General features: G+C 36.6%; 1 protein-coding gene across 2 annotated transcripts; it reads left to right on the top strand.

The window, feature by feature from the left end:
• Positions 1-750: 750 nt before the first annotated feature.
• On the top strand, positions 751-10203 carry LOC114288254 (glyoxylase I 4-like). Of its 2 annotated transcripts, none has more exons than XR_014356905.1 (3): positions 751-1009; positions 1122-1225; positions 9634-10203. XR_014356905.1 is itself a non-coding variant. In XM_028231746.2 (3 exons), exons 1-3 carry the CDS (start codon positions 855-857, stop codon positions 1345-1347), a joined length of 270 nt encoding a protein of 89 aa, XP_028087547.2. In that variant the 5' UTR covers positions 751-854; the 3' UTR covers positions 1348-1704. The 2 variants fall into 2 exon arrangements, 1 of the variants encoding a protein (XP_028087547.2); XM_028231746.2 differs by lacking the exon at positions 9634-10203 and adding an exon at positions 1337-1704.
• Positions 10204-16096: the final 5893 nt, after the last annotated feature.

Raw genomic sequence — 16096 nt, 5'->3', positions numbered from 1 at the left:
ATATCATTTTATTTTATTTGTTTTTAACATTTTTTAGTTTGTAGGCCATATAATTCTTTAGGGGTATGTTTGATTGGAAGGATTAAAGCATAGGATTGGGATTATTAATCCGTGGGCCCAATAATCCTATGTTTGTTTTGACATTTTGGTTTAGGATTATTAATCCAATGGATAATTAATCCAACAAGTTTGTAGGATTATTAGTAATGGGGTAGGGGTGGGATAACTAATACCACACTAATTTAATAGGATTATTAATACCTCACTATTAGTGTTGTGAATCAAACATGGCCTAGACTCCTTGGAGCCACGGCACGTTCCGAGACTAGTCAAGTCACACATAAACTAATTTGAATCCCTCATCATAAAAAAAGAAAAACAATTATTATTAATGATTGCTCACACTAACGAGTTATGTTAGGGATTTTAAATAATTTATCAAATTTTTTACTAATTTTATCATTTGAATATGAGATCTACCCACATATAAATTTATATAAGTCACGTGCCCATCTAAAAGGTTTGATAAATTATTCAAGATCATAACATTTTCAAATATGAAATTCGCACCCATGACAATTACTCTGTCGGGGGTAGGTCTCATGATCTGAGTCAGCAACATGTCAAATGTCTTATAGTATATCTGACACGTGTACATGAAAGCATGCATACGTGGTGGACATGAAGGCCTTTCACGTCGTCTATATAAACCAAGCCCTTCCCTTTCAATTTCATAGAATTCCGTGACTATCTCAGCAACTTTTCTCAATCCCTCTGTTTTATAGTCTCTGATTCTCTCTTCTTCTCTGTTCCAGCAATCTTTACTTTCTTGAATTTTGAACTTTCTAGAGAAAATGAAGAAAAATATGGAAAACCCTTTGCGGCTCACCTCTCTGAATCACATCTCACTTGTTTGTAGATCACTCGAGAAATCAATCGATTTCTACACGAATGTTCTTGGGTTCGTCCCAGTGAGAAGACCCAACTCATTTAATTTTGATGGAGCTTGGTAAGAAAAAAACCCACTTGGAATAATGGAGTTCCTACCTGCTTTTTAATTTACTCGGGAAAATATTTTTGTTGTTGATTTGATTGATTTGGGTTTCGGGGTTTTAATGTAGGTTGTTCAGTTATGGAATTGGAATACATCTTTTTCAATCAGAAGACCCAGAACATATGATGAAGAAAAGCAAAATCGATCCGAAGGAATCATATTTCATTCCAGGTACTTTCAGGTTTCAATCTGATCAATTGTAATATGTTTTTATTATTTTCAATATGTTTATATGTAATTTGTCACTTCCTTGAACTAACTTGGGATGATGACAATAATCAGAATCTGAATAGTTACGGAAGGAACTCAACATGAAGACAAGGATGATTCTCTCCAACTTTTTTTGGCTCTATTTGGGCTTCGTTTGCAAAGCCAAGTTTGGGTTTTTTTTTTTTTTTGTTTTTTTGACTATTTTAATCATAAAAAACAAAATAAGCTTTTTAGTTTAATAAGACAAAATATTACATTCAATCCATAATTATTATATTATTTCTCTCACAAAAAATCAAGTCCTTCCCAAATAAAAATTTTTAACCTCAAACTAAAATAATTAAAAAAATCAAAAAATCAATTCACTTTTCAATCGAACCTTAGGTTGCATGCCAAAAACACAAAAAAAAATTGATTTTGATTTTTGTTTTTGTTTTTGTTTTTGTTTTTTTAAATTTAATTTGTGAATCGACATAACAAGACGTGTACATTATGATGTTCTGATAGGTTTAAAAATAATCATTTTGTTTGACTTTGTGATTAAAGTAGATGTTTGAATTTTTTATTTTCCATAGTTTTTGGTAATTTTTTAATATTTGAATTAAATTCTTTACTTTCAAGATTCAATAGGTACCCCAAAAATAACATATAATAATTTTTTACTTTCTGGGGTTAGTTTCAGATTTAAATTTTTTTTTATAATTAAAATAGGTTGAAATAAGAATTTGATTAAAATTTTGGAAAACAATCATCCCAGCTCATTTACCCAAGCCTGATGTGTTCATTCTAAAAAGCACGAATTTGTATATGATGGACGCACTTAAACCCCAATCATCTTGAACCCGATCAAATACACCACGGGAACCAATGGTCGAGCCCACTACTTCTGAGCTATTGAGCATGATTGAAGATCTTCAGAGAACTGTGGCAAATTTATCCTTTGGGATCTTGGTTCCATTATCGACCACATCACATGCCAGGAATTTCACGTCAAAAGGCTCTCCAATCTTGGGACGAGCCACAGTTGGAAAGGGCCAACCCTAAGCTATCTCAAGTCTGGGTAATGACATGTCAACAATGAATGGGCCTCGCTTCGATTATAGCCACCCAATCCCTTGGCAAAGCTGAAGCAAGGGGCAAGAACAAGGCCGGGGCAAGTATCGATCCTGAAGCACATCTCCGGTGTGCTATTGAGACTTTAAAGGTCCAAGGGCTGAACAAGCAGCCAGTGCTTGCAGTAGTTGCAAAGACTGTGGATGACACTTTCGTCACTCGAGTTGAAAGCATTTTGAATTAAGGGGTAAGCCAGGAAAATGGATGCCATACTGGAAACAGCAATTTCAGCTTTAATCCTGCACTCGTAAGAGATCATCAAACCCAGTCAACACCTGCTGACCCTTCTGTCAATATTTGTAGGACTGGTAACTGCACCTTCAATCCCCTTTTCGTGACCTTATCTAAAGCTCTCCAAATCCTCAAAGGACAAGGCCATCTCAAACCCCTTGACCCTCGGCCTCTCCCTAATCCCCTTTCAGCCAAGTATAATGCTGCCAAGTATTGTTCCTTCCCTCAACAAACCAGCCATGACATTGACTGATGTTTTCACCTTCGCCATAAAGTACAAGATCTGATTGACAACAAGGTCATCACTCCACCAGGTCCTACAAAGTCTATCAACGCTGGATCGATGAACTTGGGAGATAATGTGACTATGTGATCGGGGATAAACCACCTGCTTATGGCGCTCATTTTACTCCAAATGTATGGATGGCACGCACTGTTTTAGCACTTTGAAAATTCTGTTTATTTTATTTTCGGACTTGGGTATTGAGTTAGTCTTGTTGTGTTAGGGTTAGGTGATTTCGAGCATGTTAACTTGGATATCACTTCCTTGTTTGTTTTTTTTTTTGTCTTTTAACTTTTTCTTTTGAGTCTGTTTCTATCATTGAGCCAGTTGAGCCAGAAGATGATCTGAAAGAAACGACAGTAATTTCCACTTACTTCTCTGTGCCTTTAAATCATTGCATTGACTAAAGTTTTTCAAAACTTTTCTAACACTATGATGAAAACAAAGAGGGAGGAATTCCTCGGGATTTGCAAAATTTGATCGACTGAGAGGAATGCTAAAGCCCTTAATGAATGAGATCATGTATGTCAATGTTGGTACTGAGAAGGATCTTGGCTTAATCCAGATTGGTTCTTTATTGTCTTCAAAGGAGCACGAGCGACGAGTCGCTTTATTAAAAGATTTCAAAAAATGTTTTATGTGGTCCTATGAAGACATGCCTGGAATTGATCTTGAGATTGTACAACATAGGATCACTCTCGGCCTCGAGACATGCCTGGGTCATTTCTTGAACCAATGGAGACTAGCAAGAAAGCCAAAAAAAATTTGCTGAAGGACAATCGACTTCCTATCCACGACACTAGGGGCAAATTTAGACCTAATTGGATGGGCTCTTACATCATTAAGACTATTAGTTAGGAATAACAGTCATTTTCGTGGATTCAAATGGATGGCTTAGAGATCCTACGACCAACCAACATGGACAAATTAAACTTTTGTATCCTTGAGAGGCTCGCTGGGCTGAAAACTCGGAAGAGCGACCCAGGCAAAAGTTAAAGTAAGAAGAAAAAGAAAAAGAACAAAAATGGAAAAAATGGAAACAAAGAAAAGAAAAAGAAGAAGAAAGAAAAATGAAAAGGGAAAAAATATAGCTCACAAGGTTGAAATCCTGAAAAGGCAACTCTAGAAAAAGTTAGAGTGCAAAAGGAGAGTGTTAATACTCGAGTGTACCTTAACCTGAGAATTACGTACGGCCTGATTCCCATCTTTGGGATTCGTAGGCAACTTCATCATGAAGTTCAGCCCCAACCATTTTCAACCTTCTTGTCTCTTCCATGTTGATTGGTTTCTCCTTATTTAAACTCAGTTATCCTATCCATGTGCAAATTGGCTCATCTTCGTGCTCATCTTCATTCAAAAGCAGGTGTCCTATTCCATTAAAGGATTCAACTGCAAGACAATTCAAGTTCAGATCTGATGTTGCGCTTCTTAAGAGTTAATTCCATGTTGGTTGAGCAGTGGCCATTTGCAAATATAGTTTTTGAGGATTTTTAGTAAAGTTGACTAATTCTCTACGAAATTATTCCATTTTTCCAAAATCGAACCATTTCTTGGACCCAAAAAAGGAAAAATTTTAGTGCTCATAGCCTGACTTACATGATTTCAAAGCAGAAAGTCGAACAGACATGTTAATCTAACTCTCATGTTGGTCAAAATTATTTTAGCAGAAGCCAAAAACACAAAATATAGTCAAAGCGATTAACTAGGGGCACAGCCGAGTCAGGTTTTCTGTCTTTTCCCCATTATCAATGCACTCGCAAGGGAGAGCACAACTGAAGCTAGCCATAGGCACCAAAAACTCTTTCATCCTCCAAGCAGTGAGGTATCGAACCAAGTGCGAAGCACTAGAAATAAAGCTGGATATTTGGTCCCACCTCATAAGGTCCACAACTTCCAACTTATCCATCAACCACACCTGGGAAAGGATAAAAAATAAGAGAGATTAAACAATAAAGAGATGTGCGCTGAGAGAAATGTGAAGAAAGGGCTTTTCAGAGGAACAAAGATTGAGGGTCAAAGTGATGTTGGAACCATAAATAAGAAAGGGTGAGAAACAATACCTGGAGAAGCAGTGGGCTTCCTGTGAGCCGAGAGGTCTCCCACCAGTGGAAAGCATCCAAGTGTTGTGTTTGTTGTTTTTATTTGTCTTGATTCTTCATTTTGAGTGTAAATAGATGTGTTTAGGTTGTTTTACTTTGTTCTTCCTTTGTTGAGTTGTATTTTGTATTGCGGTCAGTCGTAGGCTCAATATCTAGTTAAGAACTCGTTCTCGATTTGCAAAAATAAATCGTTTTGTGCTCAAAGTGCCGTGTCATTCCCACCATGATGTGCACAACAACATTCTTTCTTTCATAAACTGCTAGGTCCAATCCCGATCAAGAGAGAGCAACAGAACTAGGACTTATTTGAAGCTACATAGGTTCTGGACTGCTAAGCAAAAGAAAAAGAGGGAAAATTGGAGCATCTGAGTTTGCTTTAACTTCAGCAAAATTCTGAGATTGCAATCTGAATACATCTTCTTAGGCCTTGTCTTTTCTCCGGAGTATAAGTATACCTCGACCTCAAGCTCAAACTCAAGCCTGCTTCAAGTCAAAATAGCGATCAAAAGTGCTCTCACTGAGCACCCTTCCCCACTAGAGGCATCTTGGCTGTGTTTGCAATGAGTTCTTAGGAGACCAACTGAGACGGTGGAAACTAGAGTTCAAATGGCGATACCTAGAACATAAAGGTTTGGAATTTTTAAGATTAAAGTCTGGTTTAAATGCCCAGGGGTGTATCCTCGACTTTAAATCTATGTGGCAGCCCCATAGGTTGAGGTAGCGTATATGTGTCTCAACTTTGGATACTGAACCGACCAAGTCTGTCACTCCGTTTGAGAATAGGGAAAGTTGTGAATATGATCATGAAGAAAAGCGGCATCCGTGGCTTCTACGTGCAGATGTCACCCCTTGCCAGTATTTGAGGACCTTTGAACTGTGAGTTGGAGGTAAGAGTTCGAAGAACACACGGGGGAGATCCCTATCAGAGTAGAGCAGTTTATCGCCACTCACCCTTTAAGGTGCTTTCTAAGCGTTGCTTTGCTGGTTTACTGCATTTTCTAGACATCATCCATTACATTACTTGTCACACATACCCCATCGTGCATCTATCGCATGATCTCATACCACATTGTGCATCTATCGCAGAATCTCATCATACATTGTGCATCTATTGCACAAACTTATCATACTCTTTGCATCTATCGCATCATCTCAGGACCTCTTCTCATGATTTCAGCGTGTTTGGAGTTTATCTCAGGACGTACAGGAATGCAACCCTAAGAGGTTTTTCTCCTCCTCTTCACATGATTTTAGCGTGGATAGAGTGTTCCCTTCCTCACATGATTTCAGCGTGTTTGGAGTTTATCTCAGGGTGTGTAGGAATGCAACCCTAAGTGGTTTTTTTTTCTTCCTTTTCTCACAATTTCAGCGTGGTTAGAGTATCTTAGGACACACAAGAAACGACCCTGAGTGGTAGGACCTCTTCTCCCAATTTCAACGTGGTTTGTGTGTTCCCTTCCTTACACAATTTTAGCATGTTTGGAATTTGTTCTTCTTTCTCTCACGATTCCAGCATGGTTGGAGTATGTCACCCTATTCATCTACTACATTATCCATCATGCCATTTTATTGCCTGTATCCTTTCCATGTAAAGCTTAGTTCGACATGTGCTCATACCTTTCCCTTGTTGAAACATGGTTTTGTTATGTGTAAGTACCCATGTTGCGCTAAGGCCAGCATTGAGGGTGTCAGCACCTTTTATGTGTTAGACTTGGTCAGTTTTGTGCCCATACCTTTTCTAGGTAAGATGTGGTTTGGCTTGCGACCCTTATTCATTGTATCTATTACATCATACTCTATCTTGTTGCATCTATCCTTTTCGCGTAAATGCATTTAGGATCATTATCATTCCATTACATTGTGTTTTCCCAATACATCTTTCCTCAGTAGATCATTCCTCACTTATATCATGCCACCCAATTACTTGTACTCTTTCTGCAAAAAACATAGTTTTGCATGTGCTCACCCCTTTCACGTTGAAACATGGTTCCGTTATGTGTAAGCATCCATGCTGTGCTGAGGCTAGTATTGAGGGTATAGGCACTTAGCTTGTGTTTGGCGTCATTTGGCTCGTGCCCACTTCTTTTCTACATAAAACGTAGTTTGATTTTTGCATCCCCATTTTTTTTATAGTATTCGTGTGTTTTGTACTGCTTGTGGTTTGATTATTTCGTTACATTGTGTATCATTTGCATCCTGCCCCTGAACAACGCTGGTTTGATTCCTTGCAAAGGGATATGTAGGTAACCCTCGGGTTCAACCAACTGCATCTGCATTTTGTTTGTTTGCCCAAGTCTTATGGCCTTGTCAAAATGGGTCGTCTTCGAGCTTTGACATTCACTCACGTCATTTCATGACTCTGAGCTCTGTCAAAGAGGGGCAACTGTAGACACCCCATTTTTGACCGCCCTTAAGACTTGGGCGCCTCAGGTTGATCACTCAATGATGACAGTTATGCTATACAAACATTCAATTTCTTTAGCAAGAAAAGCGTCTAAATCCCAACCTTACACCTCATTTTAGACCAAAACTATTTAAGACCATAAAGCCCTCTTTTTCAAAATATTTTTCCAAATGTTTCTACGATGTTTCGAGTCTCACATTTCGTTTAAAATATTACACTTTTCAGTAAACCGAGTAAAGACAAAGTGGAAAAAAGTGGAAGGGAGGTGGACACTTTTAAAAATCTTTAAAAACATCTTATTTATGGGTTTGGAGTTGAAGGAAATAGGAGGGGAGGGAAGAAAATTAGGTTGGGGAAAGATTGGGCATCAAACCGTTAAGATAGAAATAAGCAGCCTTCACTAAAATAGGCATATCTCTTTGTACACTTCGAATTTAGATGTCAGGCTACCTCCATTTGAAAGTAGACTTCTGGGGCTTCAATTTAGACCCAAGGATCACCTAAAACCGAATCTGGATAAGGGAGATATACCCGTTTGAAGTAGAACTTGAAAACAGATTTTTGTGGTCGGGCGGCCACTTTTTGTGGATGACCGTACAAGTACTGGCCGGCCAATCAGTTGCGAAATTTTTTGTCATTTTGAGTGGATTGGCCAGCCAAGTGTCCCCATAGGCCAAACTAGTGGCCGGTTGGCCAGAAATAAGTGTACAACCATTCCCCTAGTGGCAGGCCAGCCAGTTGTTCTAGCAGAGCAGATTTTTGCAGATATTTGTTGCCAGCTCTCTCAACAAATGCATGTAATACACCAGCTGTGTCTATACAGATATTTTCAACAGATGCACATGTTTTTCTATATATAGGGGACCTTCCCTCTTGGTTTTAGGTTAGAAAAAATTCCAAAGCTCCAAAACTTGCATAGCTCTCTCTCTCTCTCTCTCTCTCTCTCTCTCTCTCTCTCTATCTTGCAACTTACACACTCTCTCTCTCTACACTTCCTAATCCAAAAATTTAGCTCTTCTTGCTGAGATTCTTGAGCTCAAATCTCAACTCTTGAGAGTGAGAACTTGTTGGTTTGTGAACAAAGGAGTTACTTCTCTTCAAGAGATATAATTTTGGGCATCTCTACACTACTTTTTCCTTATCTTTTCTTACTATTTTTGGACTATTTTCAACTATTTTTATGAGCTAAAGCTTGTGGTTTAAGGAAACTAAAGGTAGAGGGGTTAATCACCCTTCTTTGAACCTTGTCTCCTAAGCCTTTGCACTTGTATTTCCCATCTCTTCCTCAACTTTTTCCAACTTTTTACCACTGAATTTCAGAGGTTTTTAGAGACTAAAAATGTGATTTTGAAATCCCAAAAATGGAGGGGTTAGCCACCCTCCTTGTGCTTGTTTACTAGCCCAAATTCTCCATTATTTTAGCTAACTTTTTCAAGCTTTTCTCTTAGAATTCCAGCACTATTTTGAGTTTTTTTAGGATTGTTTTAGGTTGTTTATTTCATTTGCGCTTTGTATAACATGCTTGTAGTGTAGTAGTCTTCATAGGTTTGGTGTTTTAGGCATTAGACATCGATCTATTTGAGGTGATAACATTTATTTCATGCTTTTCATACTGATGTTCACTCAAAATCATCTTTGCACTCTCCCTCTTTTCTTGGCTTTTTATTTCTTTGAAAATTGTCTCAACCGAGTGTTGTTTAAGCTTGAGAAAGGGACCATACAATGCTAAATGGTTTAATCTTTTCAGAGGTTCATTACCAGGGCATTACCTCTCTCTCATGCCCAAAACAACTTCTTAGTTGACACTCTTCTCCATTTAGTGGACTTAACTATCATTTTTGGACTAAAATGAGTAAGGAATGGAAAGGTAATTGAAAGAGGTAATAAAATTGGGCTAAAATGGAACAAGATAATAAAATGGTTTGGGTTCAATCGGACGTTAATTGAACCCATTGAGTCTTGAGTCGTTTCATACTTGTTAGTGATGAAAACGATTCAATGTTAACCACTTCCCTTGATCAATATCATGATAGGGAGAGGTTTTTGCTGGCATTTTTAGTTTCATGTATTAAGCTTTTGCCCCTTGATTCATAAGTTATCATGCAATGAATTTGCATCAATTGATGGCTTGCGAATCAAGCCTACTCTTCCTTCGACCTGTTTAATGATAAGGAGAGGTAGGGTGGACAATCATCCCCTGAGAATACTCTGTTTGTGCTTTGTTTTATGTCTGTTGCAGGAGGGCAGCACCAAATATTAGTAGCCGGCCGACCACCTTTACTGTACGACCAAAAACTTTTACTGGCCGGCCAGCCACCTTTTTCAGCCCGGCAGTGTCTCTTTTTCCTACAAAACAGAGCAGAGGCTGAGGTAAAAAACAATGTAATTTTCTAACTGTGCTACAGAAACATTCTAGCGGCAAAACAGAGAGCATTTTCGGGTGAAAATCAGCATTCGTGCATGAACCATTCCTCGCTTCTCAGGGTTTGTTAAAATAATGTTTTAATAGTAGTATGTTGTATTTAAAGTAATGGACTTGTAATAATTAATTCCTTAGTTAATTAATTCGGTTTTGTAACTAATTAGTTTGTTTAATTAATTTGTGTTTATTAGTTAGAGTAGCTAGTTAATTTTTGTGTTGTAATTAATTAATTTGTTAGAATAGCTAGTTAGTTTTTGTGTTGTAATTACTTAATTAGTTAGAATAGTTAATTAAGGCGTTGTAATAATTAGCTTAATTAGCTAGGACATTTATTCGGACTCTCCTACGAGAGGGAAAAAATATAATAATGTGCACGCCTTCCAACCTCACGTCTTTCTCCTTTTTATTTATCCGCTTATGATGGATAGTGTAAAGCATCATGTTTTAATTAGCATTTTCCATGTACAAAGTATCCATTTGTCTTGCATGCATAGGGTTCAATTCATCATTCTAATGGCATCGTCATTTATTACTTCCTTAAATACGTGCATAACTGCATGCTATCAAAGTGATTCACATGACATATTAGACAATTGAACCTCTTAGTTGCACTTTTGTATGTGTTGCATTAGTCACTTGCATTGTTAGAATCATGCATTTAACTAATTGTTTGATTTCTTTTGGCTTGCCTTTGAATACTATGTGAGCACTCATTGCTTTAGCATACCACATGCGTGTGATTGTTTCCATATCAAGCATGTTTTCCATGAGGTTAAGTGCCTAAGTGATATACCTATTTGGATGCCTGTGGATGAAGGCTAATTGCTTAAGTTGAGATAACTTGATGAATGTACATATGAGATCACTTTTTCAAGTGGTACATATTCAAAACTCTTTTCAAGACATACATGAAATCAAAATGTTCCACCTTTTTCAAATTAGTCTATACTTGTGTGTATCAGAAAGTAAAATTAGCCTACTAATTGGAACAAGAGCATATATTGTAAATAAGAATCACATCATGATTAAAAAAGGCCGATCTTTGACTAGGCGAGTGGGGTGCTCAATTCATGACCTTCCCCTCTCGTACCTAAGTTCCCGAGCCGAGACAATTTGGTAATGACAGACACATGACCTCTGACACGAGTCGCGGGCTTCCTAAATTTTCCAAAAATATTTAGGTGGCGACTCTAAAATCTGGCAAAACAGTCTATTTTTTGGCATTTTGATTCAAAATCGATTTTCCAAAAGAATTGTCGGATTTAGACTCATTTTATCTATTTCACATTGCACTTATAAAATCAGATTCATAACCACGGGAATCCGAACTGTAGGGCTATCGTATCCAAAACGAGCGAGAAAAACAAGTTACAGATTGAAGCCCTCAACCAATGTAATAGCAAAGAAAGCACAATAAGCACGCTCCCCAACAGTCTTGGCAAGGAAGCAATGAAGCGAGTGGTGTATGACGAGTCGCAGCCTTTTGATTTTGGTCTGTTAAAGGCTTCAATGAACACTGGGTGATTGTACAGTGGTCGAAGGCGACATGCTAGGTGGTTTCTAAGAAGAGAAGACGGGCTTCATTATTCTCCTTGCCTATCACTTTTAAAAATGACTTGAATTCATCATACATAGATGTTAATTTTTAACCCATTAGCAGTTCTTTTTCTTTTTCTTTTTCTTTTTTTTTCTCTGAGTTCATCACGAACTGTTCTTCTTTGGACCGACGATGTGGACGAAATTGGTGGAGGATCCATTTGTTGCTTCTTGCATCAAGGTTAACGGTGGTTGTGGGTTCTAATTTGAAAACGTTTAAACCATTTTTCAGTCTATGTTTAAACTGACGTGGCGTTTGATGAATGGATGACTGTAAATTATATGTTGTATGGGTAAGCCGTGTAGAACATTTACTCATTTCACAATCACTAAGGACTTCTTTGGTAACATTTATGTTTATAACATTTTATTTATATTTACAAAAAAAAATTGAAAATTATAAATAAAAACTCGTTTAGTATTCATTTTTATTTTGAAAAACTTGTAAACAATTAACAAAATTTACTAAAGTTTTTCAACCACAAAAAAGTTGGTTTCAATTGTTTGGAAAAAAAAAAAAAAAAAAAAGAGTTCATTCCTTCCTCTTCCTACCCTCTCTGGCCACCCCCACCTCTTGCCACCATTGGTGACCTCTTGCGGCTAGCAACCACCTTGGACTAGCGGCAACTACCTCCCACTAGTCACAGCGGCAACCACATCACCTCTTACCGAAATCACATTTAGCCACCACACCTCCAGAGGCCGGTCACCATCTCAACCGTCGGTAACCACCATCGACCATCATCTCCCGCGGTTAGAAACCATCTCCGATCATTGATCGTCAACAACCACCTTTAGTCACTACATCTCGCAAGCCACCTTTCACTTGTTTTCAAAACTAGTTCTTAAAATACATGTACAAAACATGTTTTTTGTTTTCATCTTTACACATTTAAAAAAAAATACTTAATATTTTTTTGTAAACAAAAGAAGTAAGTTTAAACATTTCCAAATAGCACCTAAACAAAATAGAGAAGGAATATATTCAAAGTAGGAGACATAACACAGTATGTTGTAAATAAAATTAGCACTCTGGAATGAGTTCATATGCTACTAGTCTTATAATGGGAAAAGGACACTCCATCATATTTTCTTACTATAATTTATTTACCTGCACGCTTTGGGGTTTCAAACATAAAAGTTTAGTTATTTTTAATTCGGATAGTAAAATTTTACTCTAAAAATATATCATTTCATAAGTTTGATAAAATTATCTTTTAATATTTTGAATGGTGATGGTAACATGATATAGTAATAGCAGTTGTTAATGATAATAGTAGTGGTATATTATTGTTTAAATATTAATTTTAGATAATAAAAATTTTACTCTGATAACAATAACTTGAAATAGTAAAATTTTACTTTCCAAAATAGCAAATCTAGCAAAATGTCATTATTTTTTTCTTTTAAATTTCATATTCAATATTGGTCTTATTTGATAAATCTTGATAAGAGAATTTCAAATATATAAATTTCATTAAAAAATAGAAAAACACATCAAAAAGTTATGAAATTTTAAATCTTGACAAATGAATCAAGAGTAGTTTGGTAAATGAAATAAGCATGATAAGTGTAAAGTCGGGTAGTTCTGTTTGCACCCAAAAATTAAGTTAGGCATCCCAATCTAGTGAAACTTTTTTATTACTATTACGTCCTCATTTAAAATGACAATTAAGTTAGGCATCCCAATCTAGTGAAACTTTTTTATTACTATTACGCCCTCATTTAAAATGACAAAAAGTACTTCATATTGAAAAAAATACAAAGCGAAGTGTTTTGGACATCTCATTCATAATCAAACTCACTCTTCTCTTCTCTCTTCTATTCTTTTATTATTCTCTTCACTTTGCATCTTCATACTCAACCATATTTTGCTTGAATTCATCATTCTTGCATTCTATTTCATATTAATATTAACAATGGACAATGAATAAAACGTTTCTAAACAAGCTTTTTATAGAGAAGTTTTCTATTCATGTTCATCATTTTCGGCTGTTAGATTTATGAAATTTGTTCATGAATTCAGTACCAAATAAATTACATTTATTCGCAAACTTGTTTCGAAACACAATTCATATATTCTACAATGTGTTTCCGAAATAATGGTCATTATTCATTATTTAATATCCTAACAATTGTTTATGTTTGGCTCTGTGTTTCCGAACTTTTAATTTTTTAACTTCTTCATATTCCAAATCCAAACAAAAAAAACTATTTGATATTACATATGTTCTGATATTTTGTTATTCAGACTTGAGTATCTGCATATGTTTAATTTGTTTGGTACCAAGTCTTCAGGCAATTTCATAATTTCAGAATTCAGTATCTTGACATATTTAATTTGTTCGACTGAGTATCAGATGGAAATGATGGAACTAGTTTTTTGCTTTTCGGAATTGAGTATCCGGATAAAAAAAACAAGAACCAATTTTCTGTTGTTCATAATAGAGTATCTGGACATATTTCATTTATTCGTCATTAAGTTTCGAAGAAATTGTAGAACTCACTTTTTTCAAAGAATCAAAATGGAAAAAACCCAATTTGATAGAATGCCAAAATACACTAAAACCATAGGGTTGGAGATGGCGGGTTGGCGAAGAGGATGTTGGAGATGACGGGTTGACTTTGCTATAAAGGATGACTTTGTGCATTTGTTGTAACAATTAGACTAATGGAGTTTAAAAAGTAGATTTCCTAGTATATCTCTAGGTTTTTAGGGGTTTTTTAGGGACATAATAAGTATTATCTAGAGTGCATTAAAAAAATTTAAATTTTCAATTAAGATGTTCAAAATAATAGTGTGTCCAACCTAATTTTTGAGGGTGCATTTAGAGTTATCCCTAAAGTCATTCATGGAATAAACTCTTTTACAATGTCATTCCAATGAAAATAAAAGAGGCTCTCGCCAAATCTCCCCAATTAAATCGGTGGATGTATCTTGAATTTCCTACCTAGACTACAGATTAAATTATCCTCATTGAGATAAATTATCTCGTTATACATAAGTAATCCTATCCACAAATTAAACAGGGTTTTTGAAGCAAAAACAAAGAACTACATTATACCAAACACAATTGACAAATTATCCCTAACAAATCTTACTAAATCATAACATCTACCTAAATATGTAGCAACTAATAAAATAAATTCTAAAATATTATTTAGAAAAGTTCTATCCTAAGAAAGCTATTATTTATTCAGTTGCTAATTGGGTTATGTGCTATAATCATGAGATGACCATCTAGTACTTTGCACTGATAATTGTACGAGCACAAAATAATCCTCCTTATATAATCCTGTTAATCAAGTTTGCACTCCTTCAAACATCGTCGTCATATCACCTGAGAACACAAACGTGAACTAGCCGACAGGTGTGTGCCGGAAACCCCTCTGATGCCTAAGCCAGCAAATAGACAATAGACAAAAAGCTCTGCATATTCAAGAGTTAGAATTGCAATATCTGGGAATAGGTTCTGTCATGAGTTTTTATAGATCGCGCATGGCACAATCCTAGTAGAACTCTATCTCTCCTCAGTAAAGTCCTCCTAGGAGTCACATTATTAAAGAATAATGTTTATCCTTAGAACACCCTCCTCACTGCATGCCAAGTGATATGGCAACAACACTATGTTCGGTTCTAAATATCCGACAGAACTACATTACGTCGTCCTGCCACTGACCAAACCGCGCAATCCTTGACCATCAAATGGATTGTGCCGAGCTAAAGTTAGCTCAGCCTTTTTCATACAGCCATCTTCTATCAACTGGGCCTAACTCACTGACTAGCATATCATCCAATCAACCCAGGACCAAGTTACTTGAGCTCTTTTCTCAATCCACTGCGTGGCCCAACTTCGACAGGCACTGATACCTAGTTCGGCCTAATTTCTTAGTAGAAATTACCCTCTCAATTGCCCCTTAATTCCATCTGTAGAGCATGATTGGGATTACATTCTTCTAGTCGAGATAGAAATGCTTAAGTCAACCGAACCAATAATGTTGTTCCGTCTCTTCAATCTGCTTGGTGCCCAGCAGTCTTATCAGTTGCCCTGTACATTCAACTGTCACTCTGGCACCACTTCAATCATGGGACACATGGCATGCCCCCACTGGTCCCGTACTTTTGTTACAGCCGTCATACACCACCAAAAATTCGAAAAGACCGCGCCCTTTCACTTTTTATATATATTCATATACTTGAATAGTCCCAGCCACTGTTCATCTCCTTCCTCTCCGATGACTCCAGAGCCCAAACCCCTCGGATTCCTCTATTGTTATATCCAAACCACGTTACATCTCACACCCGTGGTCTCACAATCATTCAAAGAAGCGTTCCTTCTACTCGAAATCCGAATCAGCCTTCAAATTTGTAAGTTTCTCAAACTTTCCAACTTTTTCCATGAATATTCATGGTATTCTTTAAGTTTTTGACATTTTACTACTATAAATCCACCAAATAGGCTCGAAAACAATGTTCTACTACATTAATCCACCATAAAATGAACTTACGATTAGAGCCTCTGTAATAACCCTTAAAATTCAAAATTTGAAGATGTCCCTTCGAGACTAAAATTAGAAATAGTGATTTGGATCCAAAATTGTGTCACAACCGAACTAGAAACATGTTTGTGCCCGTTTAAATGACTATAGCCGAGCTAATAGCCCTACATCTGAACTTGATCAG

Source organism: Camellia sinensis, chromosome 15 (genome assembly GCF_055761805.1).
Source record: "Camellia sinensis isolate YWXY chromosome 15, ASM5576180v1, whole genome shotgun sequence".
NCBI classification, from domain to species: Eukaryota; Viridiplantae; Streptophyta; class Magnoliopsida; order Ericales; family Theaceae; genus Camellia; species Camellia sinensis.
Note: the sequence above shows the minus strand (reverse complement) of the source record. Positions and strands in the feature narration are given on the sequence as shown.